Source organism: Camelus ferus, chromosome X, assembly GCF_009834535.1.
Source record: "Camelus ferus isolate YT-003-E chromosome X, BCGSAC_Cfer_1.0, whole genome shotgun sequence".
NCBI classification, from domain to species: domain Eukaryota; kingdom Metazoa; phylum Chordata; class Mammalia; order Artiodactyla; family Camelidae; genus Camelus; species Camelus ferus.
Genome location: NC_045732.1, coordinates 60,098,228 through 60,120,833, shown reverse-complemented (window position 1 = coordinate 60,120,833; position 22,606 = coordinate 60,098,228). Strand labels below are relative to the sequence as shown.

Below are 22,606 nucleotides of genomic sequence, written 5' to 3'. Positions count from 1 at the left end.
TTTAGGGATGTCATAACACTAACCTCAAAAATAAATTAAATTAGGCAGCACAATTACTGATGATCTGATAACTAAGGAAAGTGAATGCTTTTACACTTGACCAATTAGATTATGAAGTTAAGTATTTCTATTATCTGACTCAATCGATCCTGATAGCTTTAGCATCTTGAAAAACACAGAATATACAAAAGTATGTATGATTTAAAAGATGTTTTATATATAGTTTTCAGGAAAATTCCAATATCATTTTTTCATGATGAGGCTACTCATATACCATTTTGATTTTTAAACTGAAATAGAACCTTATAGCAGGCATGCAAGAGTACATTCTCAAAGTGATCCACTGAGGCCGACTTTGGCTTGTAATGCTTGTCTCTGAATATTTTGAGAAAATGTGGAAAATTGTTTATAGTTTTTTTTCTAGAAATCCCACTGAAAATTCATCTCTGTGTCATCCTAAAGCAAAGTTATAGCATATCAAATCTCCCTACATAGAATACCATGGAACATTAATATTAAAAATCTCAATTTCATCTATTTATGAATAAATAACTCCACCTCTACCTCTAGCTAACTTCCATCTGTAACTATACTGTAACCCAGCAGGACCCTGTGGGGTCCTCCCAGGACAGACACTTCCCCCATATCTTCTGCTGCAGTTCTTCCTTAGGGCACTCACCCTCCCCATTAAGCATCCTTTATTCCAGGCCAGAAGTGTCTGGAGATATGATTGGTTAATTCTTGGTACGGAAGACAAACACCAGACCAAGGATCACTGGAGGAGGAGGACATGGTTTGATAATCACAGAAACAGGAGGCCCCATCACTAAGTTTTCTTGACAACAATGCAATTGTGTCAGGGTAGAAAGAATGCAGCCCCAAGATGTTTATCAGAAGCTTTGTTCCTTGGACTCTCACTATAAAACTCCCTGCTATCCCTTCCCAAATTGGTGCTTGCAGTCTTGAGGCATTTGCCAGGCAAAGGGGGCTACAGCAGGCTAAGAAATAAAGCTGTTTTTTCTGCCACACCCAAAATTCTATCTCCAGATTTCATTTTGGTGTCTAGGCACAGAGGCTGGGATTCTGCAACAATACTACTAATTTTCTCCCCTCTAATCCCTTGCTTATTGGAGAGAGATTAGAGCATAAAGGAAGAGAATTAGTATAGTGCCTGGCATATACCAGGTACTCAACAGATTATTGAATTAAAGGAAGCAAAGGGAAACAGAGCTGTCAAGAGGTCTGGGAAAGGGAGGGATGGGAGGAAAAGTCAGGAATGTGTAAGGCTTTTAGGAAAGTCTTTGCTCTCAAGGTAAATTAGCATTAAACGAACAATAATAGTGCTATGTCTACAAATATAAGCCAGTTTGATGAAATATTGTTAGAAGAAATCATGCAACCATCTATTTAAAAATAACCCGTTGTTTGACAGTGACAGCCTTCATCTGTTGCTGCTTTGAAATGTGAACAATGAGTAATGTTTTACACCTGCTCATTAAAGGTTGATTATCATTATCATCAAAATCAATATTTAAAAAAGAGAATAGCTATTACTTAATGCCATACATCCTGCCTTCTACAATCAACCTTTCTTTCGAGAGCTATGTCTAAATTAATGATGACAGAATCACTCTAGAATTGAAACTTTTGGGAAAACTAACCAGAAGTAACAGTACTTTCCAGAGTGCACTATGAGAACTAATTTCAGTATTTCAATTCAAATTAATATTTTTATTTGTAATGTTTGGAACTAGTTTTGCCACAAATTATGCAGATATTGAGGAGTTAAAATTAAAAATTAAATTGAGGCTTCTTTCTTTGATTTATTTTCACATATTTTCCTCTCAATTGTATGGACCAAGGTTTATAGTCATACCTTTGATCTACTATAGTTTTCTTGGATCTGTATTTTGGAGTTAGGATCATTTGTCAAATACTTTGTCAAATTTCCCAGCACAATTTGTTTAATAATTCATACCTTCATCTCTGGTTTTGATTATTTTTATATCATATATTAATTTCAGATATGAATTATAGTCTGCTTCAGTACCATTTTACCACATCGACCTATCAGTTTCTCCACACCTACCATCTTGGTTTTTTGTTAAAGCTTTATGTGTTGACATTGGCTGACAACAATCTTTCCCCTCTTTTTGTTATTTTTCAAAACGTTCTCATTCTTTGCATTTTAAATACATTACAAAAAGCTTAAGAAGGCCAGAGTCAATATATTTGGAAAATATTTAACGTGAGTTCTCTAAAATCCCCTATTTCTTCCCTCTTATCTTCTAGGATATTATTACACTTGGAGAACAGCAACAAATGAAGGCAGCAAAGAAAATGTGATTCTGTTAATCTGGTGTAAATTCAAGCTATGTGAAAAATTCAAAAGTCAGTTTCTCCAAAATAAAAACTATTAAAATTTTATAAATTGCACTTGAATTCTGAATAATAAATAAATACTGCATTCCAAATATTTATCCATAAGCAATGATATAATTAGATTTGATGCAGTCAAGAATATAAAGTATTTATCAATTTACTCGAAAGTTGTCCTATTAAATGAGCATTGCATCTCATCACTTTGTATGGTGTTTTTTGTTTTTATTTTGATGATATTTTGAACCACTAATAAGTGATTATCAAGTGAAGAAATCAATGCTTTAAATCGTCTCTGACACACAGCACTATTTAGAATCATATTCATACCTGGTAAGTCTAGGAAATACACCCCCAAGCATGAGCACCATGAATACCACATATAGACATCTGTTATATAAATCTTTTAGATTTGTTTAAAATATTGCAGGCTCTTATTTAATAGTTTTGGAAATTCACATCCTTACATTCACATTAATATGGTAAATTACATTACTAATCTTTTAAAATTGAAGTCCCACATTTTATATGAACTAGAAGATAGAAACTTTGCAGCCTTCTGGCTCCAGTTCCAGTAGTGATACCTATAAAACCCTAGACAATACACGTTCTAAAATCATCCATGCCTGTGTAGCCTCGAGATTAACAAGCACCAATCAGCGTTCTCTACTGAGGGAGCCTCTTGAGAACTACTTAAGAATTTGAAGGAGAGCAAATTGCAGTGAATTGTGCTTCTTAAGAGCCTCAAACATAGGGCACAAAGTCTGCAAGGGAAAGTGTTGACTTTGATCTCTACAGCCCTTTGCTGCTTCACATTCGACATTTTTTCATCCGCCATGGCAGCAAAAATCAACAAGAGTACCTTTCCCAAATGTTTTCTTTTTCCTTTGAACTTTGGCCAGCCAGGGGGAAAATGTTCTCAGAGGAGCAAGCATAAATTCAAGGGCTTCAAGGGCTTTTTGTTTGTTTGTTTTCCTTCAAGGTATAATATCAAACCAATGTATATTAAGGCCTCTTTTTCCACTGCAGCCCTATCCCAAATCCTTAGTCCTTGAGGAGGATCTGAAGCTGTGTTGATATATTAGCCACTAGCCACAGCTATTGAGCACTTGAAATGTGGCCAATACTTTGAATTGAGATGCGCTGTGTGTAAAATGCATGCCAGATTTCAAGACTTACTATAAAAAGAAATATAAAATATCTCGCTCATAATTTTTATATTGATTACATGTTGAAATCATGATACCTTGCAGGTATTGGGTTAAATAAAATGTTAATAAAATTAATTTCACTCATTGGCTTTTTTTTTCTCTTTAAAATGTGGCCCTAGACCATTTAAAATTACACATGTATCTCATTATATTTCCATTTGACAGTGTTGATCAAAATCAATTATAATAAATCACTTGAAATTCAAGACTCCTGGGCTATATTCTCAGACTGACAATTTACCAAATGAGAAAGTTGTCTTTTCAACAATCAATTTTTGTGTGTGTCCTAGGAAAAAATACTCATTTGTAAAGTATATTTCAACCAAAACTTCTGCCTCATAGTAGACTCAGCTTTTGATATGGCATCTGTAAATGAAAGTAAAGAAATGTAATATTTTATTGTTTTGCTGTGTCAGCCAAACAGAATCGGTTTCAAGACAATGTAGGAGAAGAATGATGTATATGAAAATTATGTTTTGTGAAATGAGGGTTACTACTCTGATTAGCTGTAGTAGAAATAATGTTTATGACCCATTTAAATGTTCGAACCATGTTTTGCTAACAAGCCACTGACTAATATGCCACTTAGCAATACCTTTTATTATCTCCACATAGATTTTAATAAAGACAATGGTATAAACCCAGAACATACCTCCCCCTCTCAAAAAAAGGCAACGTAAATAAATAAATATTTTAAAAAACAGAATGTGAAGTTAAAAGAATGTATTTTCTATTCACAAATCATATACTGTTTCAAAGCTATGCCAAGAGTTTTTATCAGAATGATAACACTGCAGTACCTCACCCATTTTCTAACTTTAATAACACTGTGTAGCCTCAAAAAGATACTAATTTTTCTTCCCTAGTCTACTTTTGTATGATAAATTGTATCATATCTGTTTCTTTTTTTTTCATTATAAAAACATTAAAAAGCAATAGAATTTTATCATATGGTATATTTTTTTCTAGTTCTATATGTCAATGTATAATCTACAATATGGTGGAATGAACTAGTTATATATTATCTAAAGAAGGCAATTTTAGATGGTAAAATACACAAATGCTTCATAAAGTGTAATTCCTTCCACAAAAGTTCTATGACATTCTAGAGTCTACTATTAATAATCTAAAACAAAGCTTACAAAACTGCATGTTGATTTAGTCCTTTGGTCTGAGAATTTAGAAAGATACTAAATTAGCATGGAGTGATTAATATTATGGCCTGTGCTATACATTTTTCATTTGGAAACTTACACATGCATTTTCATTAAATTCTTGGCCATGAAAAAAAAAAGACATTACTTTTCTTACTAATTGACATATGGAAAACTCTGTATCTATCATGCATAAGGATGAATTATATTTTATGTTCACAAACTCTTATTAACTAAGTAGTCAAATGAAGATAGGTGAGGTGATTCATTTGGCTGAGAGATCATTTTCCCAGTCTCTTCTAGAACCTTCCATCACAAGCTGCTTTCCCCTCACACTCTCATCCCCAAACAGCTTCTCCTGCCTCAAATTCAACATTTCAAGTCTACAGTAAGAAACTCCTAAATTACAGCTCACCATTGAGTACTAACAATAAGTATGGAAACCTAGCTCAAGAACAGATTCCTAAGAGCTATCTGACAGAAGAGTAAAGGTTTTATAATAAAACACTGTAAAGATATGCCAACAATCACCTTGGATAACTGAGCGTTGCTATGGACAACAAATGACTGGAGGTAGACAAACCAGTTGACATTCTGTTGTTCAAATCCTACACCTCAATGAAAACAGAAAATGTAATTGATATATTAGAGCTGAAACCCTCACTCTCACATTAAAACATGTCCGCAGAAAAGGAAAGTATACTTACAAACAAATTCAATGAAAGATATTCATTTCTAAATGTTTATTAATGTGTATCTTCCTCAGGAAGAGGTACAAAAGAATTTGCTCTGAAAGAATTGACAAGTATATATTTGCAATTTCTTCCTTGGGGACAAGTAAAGCACACCAGGATTAGAAGTAATTCTCTTACTATTAAGGATTTGTATGTATTTATCTAATTTAGTATGAGGGGAACAGCCTACATACTTTTGTATTTAAGAAAAAACTCAATGTCATCCTGGGAATCAGTCAGCCTTAAATGGAAAAGTTAACATGAATGAACTAAACTTAGTTTTAGAAATTTATGATTAGAGTCACAGAGGGCATTTTCCTCTTACATACTAACATTTAATTGCATAAAATATGCCTAAGAAATTGTATTATGTGAGTTAAATAATAGCAAGTCTACTCAAATGAGCTGATGATGGAAAGTGGATATACAAAACATGGTATGAAAATTATCATGAAATATAACCACAAAAGGTACTACAGTGTTTCAACTTGGAGTCAGAGTCCAGTTGCATTATGAATATACTAAATAACTATCTTTCAATTAGAGCAAAATTTGAAATATGAGGTTAATTGTGATGATCATTATTTATTGTTATACTAATGAAGGTTCAAAAATCTAAGTAATAGTAATGTCTTATACAAGTATAGTGCTTTAAAAATTATCAAATGAATTTCTATATTATTTAATCTTTCTTTCCCTCAGTTTCTACTTCTGCAAAAAATGGATAAAATAATAAAACTTACACATAGATGTGTTCTAAGTATTAAAATTAAAACATTTGTAGAGTATTAGAAACAGTGTATAGAACAAAGTTACACACTCAAATACTGTTTCTGTTTTTTTTATTTGTTTGTTATTATTATTCTCATTCTTTTTCTTATTATATTGTCATGTTTCAGCAGCATGACTTCTCTGTGAGGCGTAAGCATAACTACAATTACTACAATTTTTTAAATAAGGAAAAGAAGAAAATGAAGACTCCGAGTTTAAATGAGTTCGCCAAACATACACATCTAGTCAGGTGTAGAACTGTCATTAGAATTCCAGATGTCCTGAATCACATTCAAATGCTCTTTCCATTATAGCCCTGAATAGTTATGATCAAAACTCCTTGACTTTGCATCACAACTACAAAAACATCTCCATGACTGTTACACAACTGTAGTTCCTGAGCAATACCTATCAGTGGACACTTAAAAACTAGTAAGAAGGGGAGAGAAAAAATGAAAAGCACATGCAGTGCAGCCACTTTCAACTGAATAACCCATGTAAACATTGAATACTCAAGACTTTCATGGAGAATCAAATATTTAGCTTGAAATTTCACTTGTTAGATGATAGTAAAAAATTTATCATGGCTGGTAGAACTAATTATATAAAATCACAGAAGAACTACTCCAATGCAATATAAAAGGCCAAAGCAACATTTAAAATACCCAAAAATAATAAAGCATGCTGTTAGTATTCATGACATGTCAAAATTAAAGATTAAAGGGGAGGCTCTCAACATAACAATTTAGATTTTTATGACTGATTTCAGAAAGATTTATTCTTTGAGTGCTCTTTATACTTAGTCACAATATCAGGGGACTATAAATTACATTTTAAAATGAAGTGTATGGAGTGAAATGAATTGTTGTCTTAAATAGCAATGGAAAAATATGATAGATCCATCCCAAAGTATGAAGCAGACAATAAAGAAATAGGTGCATATACATAGAGAGTAAACATATATTTGGAAAGTTCAAAATAACCTGCAGCATTTAAAAAATTTATCAGCACAAAAAAATTATATACATTTTAACTGATTGCTTAAACTCCATATGTATAGAAATTTGTTTTCTATGGATTGTATCTTAGTATAGATTCACATGTAATCTATGTATTTTACTTTAGCAAAGAAAATGCATATTATTTGCAAGTTCACAAGGAATATAAACTTGAATATTTTCTTAGGCATGTATGTAGCATACACAGTTTACAGATCAGTTTTGGATAAAAAACATACAAAAGTAGCATTATATCTTTATGTGCATCCTCAGACAATATCCTGAATATGCTTACACTGTCAGAGGAGAAAAATGAATAATTCAATTCACGGGTAATTTGAAAGTAACTACCATAAGTCAAAAAATGACTGTAAGGTCATGTTAACTTTGCTACCTAAAGAATGATTACATATAACTTGGAAAAAGCCTCCAGTTATATAAGATATCTAACTGACTAAATGCTTTTCCTAGATATCAGTTCATTTTAAATATACTAAAAATGTGTTTGAAGCAAACAGTTGAAATTGCAATGTTTTATGAGAAATGAAAAGGCCAAAACTTCTTAAACCAAACACAAATTCATTTTCAAATGAAACATGCACCATGGTTATGGTTTGTGTTGATTTCTACTGTACCTTTCTTTAGTCCAGGAATGAAAGCTAAAAAGAGAGTTTAACAAAGTTAAATATAATAAACATTTTCCCTTATCCCCAACACATTATATTAATTTCATTCAATAAATGTAAATTGTTAACATATTGCAATATATTTTCATCTTCATTTTGTAGAGAATGTGATGGCTGAGACAGATAAGCTAGAATATTGGTAGACCATAAAAATCTGTCTCCAGTAGCATGTTTTTATAAAATCAGACTAAGCCTGTTCTATATGCTGGCCTCTTGTGAAGTAATGATTGATCCTTCCCCTAAAGGCAATATATTGTTGAACTCAACTTTTTCCAAGAACTCAGTAGATATTCTAGCTTCATTACCTATGATAACAAAGTACAGTTCTCTATTAAAATTTCACTTCTTCTCGTGGAACTTCCTACAGGAAATGTAGTATAAGGAAAAACATTGTTTTTGACTTAATAGGTTGCTTTTCCTCCAAATCTGATGTGGAAAAAGTAGTGGGAAAAATCAAACATTAACAAACACTAACACGAGGATGGCCCAATAGGAATATTCTTATCTTGGTTAAGACTTTTTTTTCCTATAATACAGCTATTTTCACAACCATAATTTCATTTATTTCTCACAATTAGAAATGGAGGATTCAAGATCATTATAGTTATTATCCAGATAAATAAATTCTGGCATTGCATTATTAAGTGACTTCCTTCAGAACACTATGAGATCATGCTTGACCTAAGACAAATAGCAAAGTCAATTTTTAAACAAAATAATTATATATTTATAAACGCTTGGATATTTGTAAAATTGTAAAGCCAACAATAAACATGATTTTATGATATATTTAATAACATGCACATAAGGATAAAAACTTTAAAGATAAACATTTTGAACTTGTTTAAAAATCAATTTAGAATAAAATCAGAATATTATAAAACCAAAGCACATGAAATGCTTAGAGAGAAGGAATAGGTCAGAGACAGACAGAAAAACGGAGGTGAAAGTAAGTTTCTATGCAATGATATGGATTAATGAGAGAGCATTGCACAACATTTTAAGTGTCATTGACAGATACATGGCACATTTATTTTTCATCATAAGATGTTTCATCTATAACCAATATAATTTAATGGTAATACAAGCTGAAGCATAAAAGGAAAAAAAAAAACAGTGTTTTCAAAAGACAGTTGAGGTAGGATTGATCTTCTAAATTAAATTCCTCAACCCCCTACCATTCAAATAATGATTCTATTTCAATGATAAGTGTCTTTCTCACACACACACAACATACAGATTCACGAAATATTTTAATTTATTGTTAGAATTAATACTCAATTCCTGTAGTACTTAAATGTAGAGTTCTCAATATACTGGAGTGAAAAGGAAAGGCTGCTTTAGGCAGAGAAGTAATAAAGTGCTTGCTTTCATTTTTAAGACTGTAATTTCAGCGTGGTCTAGGCCTTAGTTATTAAAATCCTATCTAACTTGGTAACTGAAAAGGTCGGAAAAAAAAATAAATGTGATGGGTCTAGACTTATTTCTAAGGGTAAGGAGGTACAAATAAAAGAAGCAAAACAAGTGACATGACAACAGTGAAAAAGAAAAACACATTTTAAAAACCTATCCCAGGAGACATTTAGTTCCCAAGCTGAGAAATGAAAATGGTTTATAAACCAGTAAAGTCAAATATTGATCAATTTTCCTTAAAATTCAGGACAATAAGCAGATTCTGAATAAATTTTCAAGACCAATTATGAAGAGACACTGGAATTCATCACATGAAAAATGATCAGAAAGGGAACAATTTTTCCCCTCTAAAGCAATATAAGTACTTCTATGCTAACACAGAAATTAATAGATATAATCATTATAATTAGGAAGGTTTTTTTTTCACAATATAAAGTCCATCTCCAAATACATCCCTAAATTTCAATTGCTTCTTAATGTTTAAAGTTTTATCATTGATATATTTGAAGCCTCCACATTATTCAAGAATTTTGCAACATCAAGATAAGCATAGTCCTTATCCTTTGAGATGTGGATCACTATGATTGAAATAAATTGCTTTACTAATTAATCCAACCAAAGTTATATTCTGAATGACTATGTGTAACCGAAAATGAAATTTTATTAATATATACAATTAATATATAATATAATATATACAATTAATATATACAATAATATATACAATAGCTAACAAGTTAAATTTGCACTTACCAAGAAAATTATTTTTAGGTTATTAAATATTCTGCAATTAAATGTATTAATTAATAAATTTAAACACAATGAATAGTTTAGATATCATTATTTTTACTTACACAAATGCAATAATAACATAAAAATTTAAGTTTATTTAAGTGCTTGCTTTTAAAACTACTTGAGCTTTTATATTCCATTCTAAATTTATGACTCAAATAAACATTTTAATTAGGAAAGTAAAACAATATGAAAAACTGAGATTCTTGCACTACTAACTTTCAATTAAGGAAACACATTTTATAGTAAAAAATGCAGTTTCTACTTAAGTCACATAAAAAGTACAAAACTTTATCACGAGAACAATACCAAAACACGTTGTAGTACTCCATACAAATGTATTTTAATATTTTCTACAGAATCCTAACACAAATGTTTAAATACTCAACAGGCACTAGAAATATCTGGCTGAATGTGAAAAAATTACTGGTAAATAAATAATGCCTGAATAGCTTAAAGGTCAACAGGGCTCATCACAAAATTGATAGTATTGGCTTAATATTTGTTGATCAAGTACAATGCATCAATTTATAATTGCCACTTACTTCAATAAAGAAGTAATAATTGCACTTGTTTTATCATGTATAATTTTTAAGTCACATAATAAATCTATGTTGATGAAATTTTAAAAAGTCATCATTTTGGGGGTAAATAAGATTTGAAAACATTTTTAAAGACATTCATTTGGAGATAATCAGATATCTCTGCCACTGGAATCAATTGAAGGATAATGTTTTCTATAAGTATTAAATCAATATTTAAATATTGACTTATTTAATACATCACCACGTCTCCTCCTTAACTCAGTATATTATAAGTGTTTATTATGCTTCTTAATATAGAGAAAAATCTGATAAATCAAGATTCAATTCACCTAAAACCGAACACATATTCTAAGCTATTATGAACTAACTTTTGAGAACAAGTTCCTCATTTATTTTCTTATGCCAAGCCACACAGGAGTTTGTACTGAAGGTCACAGATATAGCAGAATCAGCATGAAAAAAAATGTATTTGAAGATTGTAATGCCCAATTAATAGGCCAATACCTAGTTTCCTTTGAATAATGCTAATTTTAAAGCATTCTACAAGATGTGCCAAAAAGATCCAATTCTTCTTGATGTATAATTCAAATCACCCCTGTGCATCTCTCCTGTTGATTGCAAAACTAATAAGCTGTGGCATTATTGTACTTATGTAAATTGCATAGAGTCTGAACCACAAAAATAGTGAAGCTCAAATCAAATTTTCTGTTCAAATTGTGTGAAAGGTTAAGGCTACAAATACAAAAGCTATGAGGTGATTAAGATAATGAGTATCTTATTTACAACGAAGACAATGTTGCAAATATAGAATAAATTTCTCATCTCTGTATATTAAAATTTCCATCCATATCTCTTTGGGTCCTGAGTTTCCACATCCCTTTGGGTCTTGAGTTTCTGAGTTAGTTCACTACTGGATCAAAGAAATATTTATTTCAAAATTGACAACAACTAAAGTCCTAGTGTTGGCTTTATTGTAGAGGTAATGAAACCTAGAAATTAAAAGGAAACATTTTCACTAAATATGCAGTTACCATTTTCTTCATTAAGAGATTTTGGTTGCCCAAATTCATGCTGTGCCACACCAAATGGCTTCTTTTCCTTTTTAGCCTAGAGTAGTACATATTTTTAAATTTCTCAAGTTAACACATTTTCCCTGTTCATTAGAAAAGCTTTCTAATCCATAAACTATTGGCTATATTTTCTCTCTTTTTATTTAGAGGATATCTTTGGGACCACAGCCTAGAGTTGTGTGAATTTTGAAATTCCTGAAATTAACTCATTTGCCCTATTCATCACAAAATCTTTCTAATCCGTTAATCTATTGGTTTTCTGCCCTTTTATTTAGGGGATATCTTTGGGACCACTATAACAGGTAGTACTTTCAAATGTCATTTTTTTTTCATGCTGACAGTGCTTAAACACTTCAAAGAATACAGAGGTACAACTTAAACTATATCTAGAATAAAATAAGTTCACAGGCCAAGGACCAGAGCCCTTAGAAAGTCATCTGATTAAACATTCTTAGTATACATATGAGGAAATGAGGTCAGAAGTCATGAAATTAGTTTAAAAGTACAAACTTACGACTAGAAGATAAATAAGTTCTGGAGATCTAAGGCACAGCAAACTGGTTATAGTCAAAAATACTATATTGCATACTTCAAAATTGCTAAGAGACTAGGTCAGAAATGTTCTCACATCAAAAAGAAATGATAATTCTATGCGGTGACTGAGGTGTTAGCTAAAGCTACAGTGGTAGTCATTTTGCAATATATTACGTATCAAATCAACATGCTGTACACCTTAATCTTACACATTGTTATATGTCAATTATATCTCAATAAAAAATAAACTAAATTTTAAAATAAAAGGAAATGAAATTACTTATGTAAGATCCACACAACTAATTAGAGGAAGAAGCAGACTTAGAATTCACACTTTCTCTACCAAAGAACTCATACTCTATGAACTACTTTATTGATGGTTTATTGATCATTTCCAAGAGACAGAAATAATATTTATGTCTAAACCTATTTGCCCAAGACAAACATTTATTGTGAGGGGTATCAAAAACTCAGTGCTTTAAGAATATATTTTGGGGAAATTCCAACTTAGGTGAGTACTAAATGTAATTTACTTTTTCAGGTACACACCAGTTGACAAGAACAGAAGAAAAGACTGTACTTTAAGAAATAAAATCATGATTCGGCAAATCCCCCAATAAAGAGGATAATGCCTATTAAAATAGTAATTTGTAATTCAGCTTGGTTTTGGAATGCAATTCCTCCTTTCCCTTAAAGATTTGAGTCAAAAAGTCCCATCTGAAAAATCTGACCTTAATGTTTTTTAAATGGTTCAGAAGCATATTGAGTGAATCTAGCCAATCACGGTAATTCCTTTTGACAGCAACAATTGAGAAGAAAAATTCTGAGATACACAGGATTGCATACCTTAGAGAAAAAGACTCATTCAAACACATTATTTTGTCACCTGTTTTTCTCCAAATGATTTGGTTTCACTTAATCACATGTAAAACTGTTTTAAACAGGACAAACGTTAATTTCAAATCCTCTTGGTTTAGTTTTGGTATTTAAGGGAGAAGATCTTTCTTTTAAGGATTGTGCTGACTCCCTTCCCCCTTCCAAAAAAAAAAAAACCCCAAACAAAAAAACCTCAAGAAAACTGAAACATGAAGGACTCTGAACTTTTCATGAAAGCAACAGTGGGAATATAAATGGTTTCACAGTTCATTGAAAGTTCCTATCAAGGTCCTAGTTATGCTACTTTGAGAGGTATCTGAAGCAATTCTGAAAATAATACTAATTTAAATGATCTTGAGAGATTCCAAAAACAAAAGCTTGAGGGCTGGATCCATTATTCTTTCTGTTTGGCCAAGAAAATACTAAGAAATCAATATTTCTGAAATCTGCCTCTAAGCTATCCAAAATGTTTGAAACAATTGTAGCTCTCAAACATTTCACACCTTTTAATACTCAATCTGTTCGTGAGTGACTGAATTCTAAATTAAGACCATTTCAAAATAGGACTTGATGGTGTATCTGGTCTGTGGGTCCACGGAGAAATTGATTTTTAAAGCATGTTCCTTTGCCTGATTTAATGCAGACAAAATACAAGGTAATAGTGTACAATTTGTACCCTACCAAAGAATTTAAGTTTTTTTCATCTCTTCCTTGTGAAAGTTAATATGATTTTCTTTTAATCAGTTTATCCAATTTTAGAAGCTTTGGCTGGCTTGTCAACAACATATATGAGTTGTGCACATAGAAAAATAACAGAGATAAACCTCAATTATATCTAGAGACATGTACTATAGTAAACTTCCTTCTAAAAAGAAGTTACTTTCTGTGTTAAAAAACTTTTGAAATCTTTCCCTCACATTTCCACCAACCTGTTTGCTCTATAACAAATTTAAAAGTCTGCTGCAGTATAAAGAAAACAGTAGGCAATTAAAATCTCTGTATAGCTTAAGTGGATATGGTATCAGGAAATGGCTTTTACTAAAACACTTGAAGTTATTATTTTATTATTGGAAATCAGTTTTTTGAATTCCACAGAGCATTTTGTCCTTGTGCATGAATATATGCATTGCTAAAAATATTAGGCTCTGCACACCACTTAAGGTATAGTTTGGAGAGAAGTTTATGTTTATAATGTAGTATATGCACATCTATATTTATATTATAAATATATCATGTGTATTTCCAATTACACACAGTATGTGTAATATACTATATATATATAGTATATATAGTATATGTGGTAGGTAACCAGAAAAATAAATAGGTCATATAATTACCATTTCAAAAATACCTGCTTTAATTCTATTTTGGGCAGATGTTGAGACATATTTGTACATAGAAGCATAATTTAAAAAAATCCACAAGTAATATGAACTGATTTCAATGACATTCTTTCACTCTCAGTAAGTGTACAGGTCTCCAAAGCAAATGTCCTATAAATTTCACTTTAAAATTCTCTGCAAAAATAAAGATATGGAGAAAGACAGTGAACATTACTTACTGATAGTATTTTTTTCTCCCAATGCCTCAATTTAGAGTGATGTATCTGGGTGGACTACTTAGAAAATTACAAATAAATTGGTTATTTTATAATATATCTCTTAATATTTACATATCACATATTTAAGTAGATATAAAGACTGAGAGAAAAATATGGTATTAGAAGTGTAATCTGACTTGATGATTCTCTTTATGAATATGTCTTCATCTTCTCATATGCTATGTTAGCACCTACTGGAGTTGTGATTCCTGCAATCACAGTGAATTAATACCAGTTTAATCATAGTACCATGTTGGTGATTTTAAATATTTGGAGACTTTTTTTTTTGTATTCTTTCTCTCCAATATATATTTTATTGGGACTTTTGTGACAGAGTATAAACACAAGCTTTGGCAGAAATTTTCATTCTTGGAACTAACCAGCTATTCTTGTGATGTATTTTAACATTCAAGAGGAAAGGAGTTAAGCTTGAAACAATAGGTCATTTCTAAAAAGATAGCCTCAGGCTCATTTTATTGTTTCCACAAATTGGAGCATTATATTGAAGAAAAAAAAATGAAAAGGAAATGTATTAGAAGACCTGTATTTCCATTAGGACAGTTAAAAGACTGAAATAAAATCCAAATTCATGTTTGTTTGATATCAAAAGCAATATGGTCATTTTTTTTTTTAGTTTAGATCTAAATTATTTTAAAATCTAGTGTTTAATGGCAATATCCAAGCATAACTTATCCATAGAATTATTAATTTTCTATTTCAAGTGTCAGTGGGTAAACCTGACATATGGAAATCTGCCTATAGATTTTACGAATAAACAAGAAGAGACATTTCCATGTGGTGAAACATTGGGTACCTACTGCAGAGAACCAATCTTCTTAGATGATATGTTGATAAATATTTTATGTCAGCAAAGAACAAAGTGTAAAAGACAGTGCCACAAACGTGAAGAGGAAATGAAAAGTAGAAGCAAGCTATTTCAAACTGAATTAAATAAAAGTTTCTATGCACAGGAAGAGGAGGAGGAGAATGAAGGACTTATTTTATCAGTCTGACAGATTAACTGACTGCACAAGACATGCTAAAAGGTTTTCTGAATAAACCCAGTGCTGGCTGCCTCAGAAATCATCTGCACTTCATGATTAGAAGACACAGATTCAAGGTAATGGCTCTTTGGATACTCAAAATGTGAATATTATATTTTTGGTATTTGCAAAAGGAACACATATCACTTAGGGATAAAATATTGCCTAAGACCTACTTTGCACATAATAAGGAAGGAAATATAAATCTTTCATATAGTATGAATTTGATTCTGTATTCGCTTGAATCCTTAAGTATTAATCTCGCCCTTTACTTAACTAAGTTTCTTCAAATATAAAATGATCATGTTCCACTAGTCAGGTTAGGGAATTGATACACAAATTCTGTGAAATATAAGATTAGTATTCTTAAGAATCTGACTGAAATTAGGCCTAAGAGAATCTAAACAATGACCATCTGGAGCATTTATTTAAAATGTATGCCAGCCTTATCTTGTCCACTAATGCTCATTGTGCTCAGATGAAACATGATGACACACAGATGTGTAAGAAGGGATGATTACAATATTCTAGGCAGGTCTCTTGATACCCTGATCCCTAAGTAGCAATACTTTTCCTATTCTATTTGTACTGGATCATGCAGAAGAGTAACCAGTGTTCACTCATTTTGTGCAGTTAACTCACTGAAAAAAATTCCAAAAGTGACTCTACTATCTATTTTTTAATAGAATCAAATTCAAGTTCTACACATAGTTTTGTTTGTAAAAACTGAAGGAAAAATTCTGTCATTAAGTTAAATACCCAAACCACAATGTATGTTTTCAACAACTCAACAATCAACTGTTCTAATCTCTTCCCTGTAATTTGACATATTACACCAGGATTTCAAGTGTCAAGAGAGAGAGAAACATAGTCATATTTTAAATAAGGAATAATACTTGATTTAATAAGATCTAAGAATAGAGTTTTTTTCCTACTAGAAGAATTATTTTTTTTTCTTTTCTTTAAGAATATAGGTTATTCTTAAAGGCTAAGCTAAAAGAATTTGATACGGGGTTTTAAACTAAAAATGCATGAATTTCTAATTCTTTTCTTTAAAGTTCACTTCCCATAGTTAATTGAATAACATCAAAAAGAACCAAAGCTAGTGCATCATTACATATTTTCAATATGAAACCATATACGATTATCAGTAAACTTTGAAGACCTATCACAAAACATTTTCATTTTGAAGGTGGGCACTTTCAAGAATGGACACACAACATTCCCAGCTTTATTCTTAACTCAAATAATTTAAATAATAAATAATTTAAATTTAAATGTGATACATTAGAAAGAAATAATTCACAATTATATAATCTAAAATAAGGATTTAGGAGTCATAAATGTAGAATGTACTACTGATGCCAAGAAATAAACGTGATGCCACTAAACCTAAAAATATTAATAAGTAGGGTTGGTGTCTTGACCAAAAAGAAGTCTCAAAGAACAAACCCTTTACATAGGTGAAATTATTTTGAGGCCATGTATAATCAAAACCCAAACATATTCTTGGGTAAAAAAGATAGAATACATGGAAGAACATATAATAATTTATTAATAAATTCTCTCACAATATTTTTGGTTAGTTTTTTAAGGCTAATGTACTATGCTTAGAAAAAGATTACACAGAGACTAACCTTGACTAGTGTCTGGCACTGTTAAGCATTTGATAAATATTTGTTGAGTGAATGAAAGCATGTTGAGTGTTTAAGTGTCAATATGCCACAATCAACCTTTGATGCTCATTCCAGCTCAGTGGAAAATAACAAAACCAAACCTAAGGATGAAAGACAAAGTCTTTAGTGTATGCCCATATCTAAGCCATTTATTACTCTTTTTAGGCAAATTTTCTAAATGGCCTTTTTTATCAGATTTTTGTATAACCTACTTCTATTATGATGAACATCCTTCTTCATCACTACTTTGGTTTGCCAAGTTACGAGTTTTCCAGCAATAAGAGCTTCTGGAACCTTGTATCCTTCATGATTTTTAATCTTAAAAGAAGAAAGATTTTTTTTTTCCTGAGTCTTCTTTGTTCAGACAGAAGCCCCAAATCCAAAATACCAAATGAAACATCTCTGACATTCATTAAACCAAGAAACATTTATCATGTGTTATGTTTCAGGCCTTCCTATGTATTGAAAATACTCTGGTGGGAAAAAAAAAATCACCTGGTACTTACATTCTATTAAAAAATATGTATATAGTGAAAGACATGCTAAGATACAGGCTTCTACTTAGCATTTTTGAGCAATTTTGTCATTCTGTCTTTGGCATGCTGACTAAATGGTATAACTTCAGTGAGTCACTTTAAAATGGGCAAGTGAGGTGTCATTTTCCTACACGTGATTGATCCAAATTATCTCTATATAAATACAGGTGCAGTTCATAGAACTTCAGCTCAGTGGAACTATCATTGGAATTTTAAACTTTAGAAAATGATTAAACAGCTAATCTATCTATCTATCTATCTACCCAGCAAGTAGGTAAAGTTAGCATTTAAAATGTTAATATTACAAGGGTCAAAAGACTAGACTCCAAAACACTTTCACCTGATTTGTAGGTACTTGCAATCACTTTACAAGCCTTAATTAAGAATGTAAATATTTAAAATACTATTTCAAATGGAAGAAATACCTTCTTTGATTTTCAAAGGCTGTCTAAATCATAGAGTGTCTCAGCAGAACCAATTATTCAAAAATAGCTTATTAGACAATTGAGAAATGTCTAAAAGATGCTATATGTAGGAACTATATTCAATATCTCATAATAACATTTAATGAAAAATAATATGAAAATGAATATATGTATGTATATGCCTGACTAGGACATTGTGCTGTACACTAGGAATTGACATATTGTAACTGACTATACTTCAATTAAAAAAAAAAGATGCTATATGTAGTACCATAAAATAGAAAAAGAATTTCATTCTGTTGACTAAACAGTTGGGGAGGATTCCAGTTTTATGACTTTTGAATTTGATGGCATTTTTTGAGTGTCTAAATTTGACTAGTGAGTAGAAAGATAACTGACCCAGTTTTCAAATATCTACAATTACATTCCCTACTTGGTATGTAACCTTTACTGACTTAAAGTACTTTGCAAGGTCAACACATGTATACACATCAAACAATTAAGACAAACAAGAGTTCACCTTCTTATATTTTCATAAAGTAATATTAATTAGGGCCAAGTGCAGACTGGATATTCATAACTATAATACTTGCTATCTGTTGTATATTCTGCAATTCTGTGGCATGCAGGATTACAAATGAAATGTTTATTACACAACAAGAAAACTAAGTCATTTCTCTAGTTTCCATTGACTTAGCAATCAAGGAAGCCACTTGGTCTATATCATTAATGTATAATCCAAAATTAATATTTAATACTGCATAAGATGTATCATTACCGGTCACATTTAAGAGAGGAACTTGTGTACCTCAAATACTATTATAAATATTGACATCTCTATAAATATTCAACATAATTATAATTCTACATGGGTCATTCACTAAGTAGGTAAGGGAACTTGAAAAAGAGGGGAAGAGAATAACAAAAACAAGGATATAGAAGTAAAAGAAGAAATACTCCAAGTATTGTACTGTTTCATACTCCATTATATATCTCATAATATATAAAATTTTGTTTTGTTTTTAGATCTCAGTTTTGCACTATAGTGCTCAAATAGCATTGCTATGTTCTGTATCAGGATGGACTCATTTTAGTTCTTACAGTAAGTTTTTATTGTAATTGTTACAGAACTCAGAAAATGAGTGGTTAAGCCTGCCTAAGCTTACAAATCTTTGAACTCAGACAATCTGACCCTGATGCCTGTATTCTTCCTTTTGATAAATGTTCTTGTTTTGATAAATGAATCTATGTTTGAGTCAATATGCTCAGAAAATATTCATACTGGATGTAATATATGTATATTTATCTATCATTCTTTCTAATTTGTCTATACATATCCATGTACAGATCATATTAATATACAATAGGATTCACAATTTCACGTGTTCTAAAATTATTTTATCAGTTCTTCAGTTTTCATACCAGTTCTATGAATACCCTCTGATTCATAAATATATTATGATATAATTAGCAGATGAAACTTTAATACCCATTTGAATAATTACAGATCACCTTCTTATTTCCTTTATTTTGAGAATTTTAAAATCATTGAATTTAGCCCAAGAAAAATTTGACATGATTAAAAGGAAAATTTTGCTTTTCATCTGTCTAGTATTTTTTGATCCTCAAAAAAAAAAAATGCTGTTAAATACTCAATCATAAACAAATTAGAATGCCAGAAATTTGTGGCCCTTAATTAAATTGATTACTATTAATCAAGTTTCTCGGCTTTTCTTATCCTGAAGCCTTTTCTATGTTACATTTAGCCTAACAAAGTTTTGAAAATATGTCTACTTAGTAAACACATTTTCTTCCCCCGTGACAAAAATAATTGACCAAATCAAAGATAACACTTTATCTTCATTCTCAGCAGAACTCAAATAGTGAAGGATTGGAAGATATTTTAAGTTTTTCCATTTAAATAGTGGTTCTCTAATTTGCCTACACACTTAATCAACTGGATAACTTTGCAAAAGCACCATTTTCAGGGTCTTTTCCTAGACTAAATGATAATAGTTGCTTGGAGTGAGGCATGGCATCGATATAATTTTTTGCCTTTTTTATTGTGGTCAAAATATATATAATATAACAATTTACTGAGGAAGAATCTCCACTAATAAGATCTCACAGATGATGCACCTGCACATGAAAATTTGAGATGCACTGATTTTAAAAGATCATTCATATGTACTTTTTTCATTCAAAATCCTGCGTCTGTGATTAAAGGCTGGTGCTGCAGTCATGTAACAATCAAGTAGTTGTGGAGACATGCAAACTGCAGGCAAACTGCTTTAGATATTAGAATGATAAAATGTATTGTCCTGACTTTTCCATCAAAATTTCAGTTTGGATATGTAAATATATAGTGTTCAATTATAGTGAAATCTACCACAATCGGATGTCTTATCTTGATATAGCAAATATCTTAATATTATGAAATTAAAACCATTTTTGATGTATCTCTACTTAACCAATTCATTGATCAAACAAAGTTCATTATTCTCTCTGTGAATAAAACATATTGACTTGTTGACCTCAGAAAGCTATACGTCTCCAATTAGGATGCTGCTTTATAGGACAGTCCATTCACTTTTGCTGCCAAAATCAGTTTCATGCTTAGGAAAAGTTAGATATATGTTCAAAGATATGTTTATATCAGCTACACTTGCTATTAAATATAATCAGATTAACTAAAATCTTACATTAAGTAATAAAATATGAATTGAATTTTTCAGAAAGACTTATTAAGGGCAAGTTGCACAAAGACTTGTCATAGTATTATGTCTGAGCAATAGAATTGCAGAAGATTCAGGAAAAGTACCGTAAAATCCTAGAAGCATTCCATACCCAGAAAGCTTTTCAAGAATGTTTAAATACACGTTCTGTTTATGGGACCCAAACCTGGAAAACACAGACTATGTATTATGGGTATGGTTTATGCAATAAAGATGATGCATGACTCTAATCAGTGAACATATATCCAAACAAAAGGCAGAGGCTTTATGTCAAATAATGAAACATAAATGTGCACTTCTTTGCTTCAATTATTTATGAATCACACATCTGGAAGGTATGTATGCATTTTTTAATAATTTACTCCTTCATCTGGTTGCTTTGATAAACCATCCTACAACTGGTTCTTACGGCATCTGTTAAAAAGACTTCCTGTTAGAATTGAATGGGATTACACAGTTATAAATAAAAACCTTCTAATCAAAAGTTTGTTAACCTTGTGAATAAAATTTAGCTCTGATTTCAGGACTTTGTGGTTTAAGTCTTGGTATGTGTGCATGAATATATATTTATGTGAAGAAAAATTTCCCAGTGATCTGGGATGGACACAATTTAATAAGCTTTATCTTTGTCATCTCATGAACGCTATAATAAATAAGTTATTTATTCAATGTGAGATGAAACTGTAATTTTTAAAATTACACAATTATACATTTCCCATTTAAAAAACAATGCAATACACTTCTGCTTGTTACACATACTATGTGCCAAGAACTCTTTTCACATCTATTTTATTTCTTCAACAACTATCTAAAGTAAATACTATTTCATTCCTATTTAATACATGAGGAAACTGAGGTTCAGATAAGAAGGTAAGGGGTAGAGCTGAGATTTAAAGAAATAAGTTTCTGACTCCTGACACTTTTGTGGACCTAATCACCATGTGACAATATTCCTCCAGAATGTTCACTACAGAATGCCAGAACACATGGCACGATCTCATGTAAGAATGGTTTTTAACCCATGAGCTATCATTACATTTTTTGTGTAACTTTGTGCAAATAATTTATCCTTCAGCCTCAATTCCACATCTGTGTAATGGGAGGTTTGTGTATATTATTTTAAATGTTCACTTAAATCAAAAGATTTTTTAATACTGTCATATCAGGGACTAAGTTTTGATTTAGCAGGTAGACCAGAGACCCATTTTCTCCTTATTCTCTTGGTTGATATCATTTCTTGATCTTTTACTGCCTGCACATGAAAATAGCCCCTTGATGATGGTATGGAGTTAAAAAAATTCAACTTAATAGTTTATTAAAATATGTGATAGGGAAGATTGAAGCTGCTATATTAGAAAGTGTTATATTAGAAGTACTTTCCAAATACCTGCTTTGCCTTGATTCTGTTTAGTTGACTATAATTTTGTT

At 31.0% G+C, this 22,606-nt stretch overlaps 1 protein-coding gene across 5 annotated transcripts in view; it reads right to left on the bottom strand.

Moving 5' to 3' along the window:
* PCDH11X (protocadherin 11 X-linked) overlaps positions 1 to 22,606 on the bottom strand; it is a 542,639-nt gene that overhangs the window by 97,117 nt on the left and 422,916 nt on the right. For 2 of the 5 annotated variants that reach the window (XM_032475985.1, XM_032475983.1), the window contains one exon: positions 7,883 to 7,906. The exons of the other annotated variants lie outside the window; for them this stretch is intronic. In XM_032475985.1, coding sequence (XP_032331876.1) covers positions 7,883 to 7,906 — 24 coding nt within the window. The remainder of the gene's footprint in view (positions 1 to 7,882; positions 7,907 to 22,606) is intronic. 5 annotated transcript variants of the gene reach the window in all.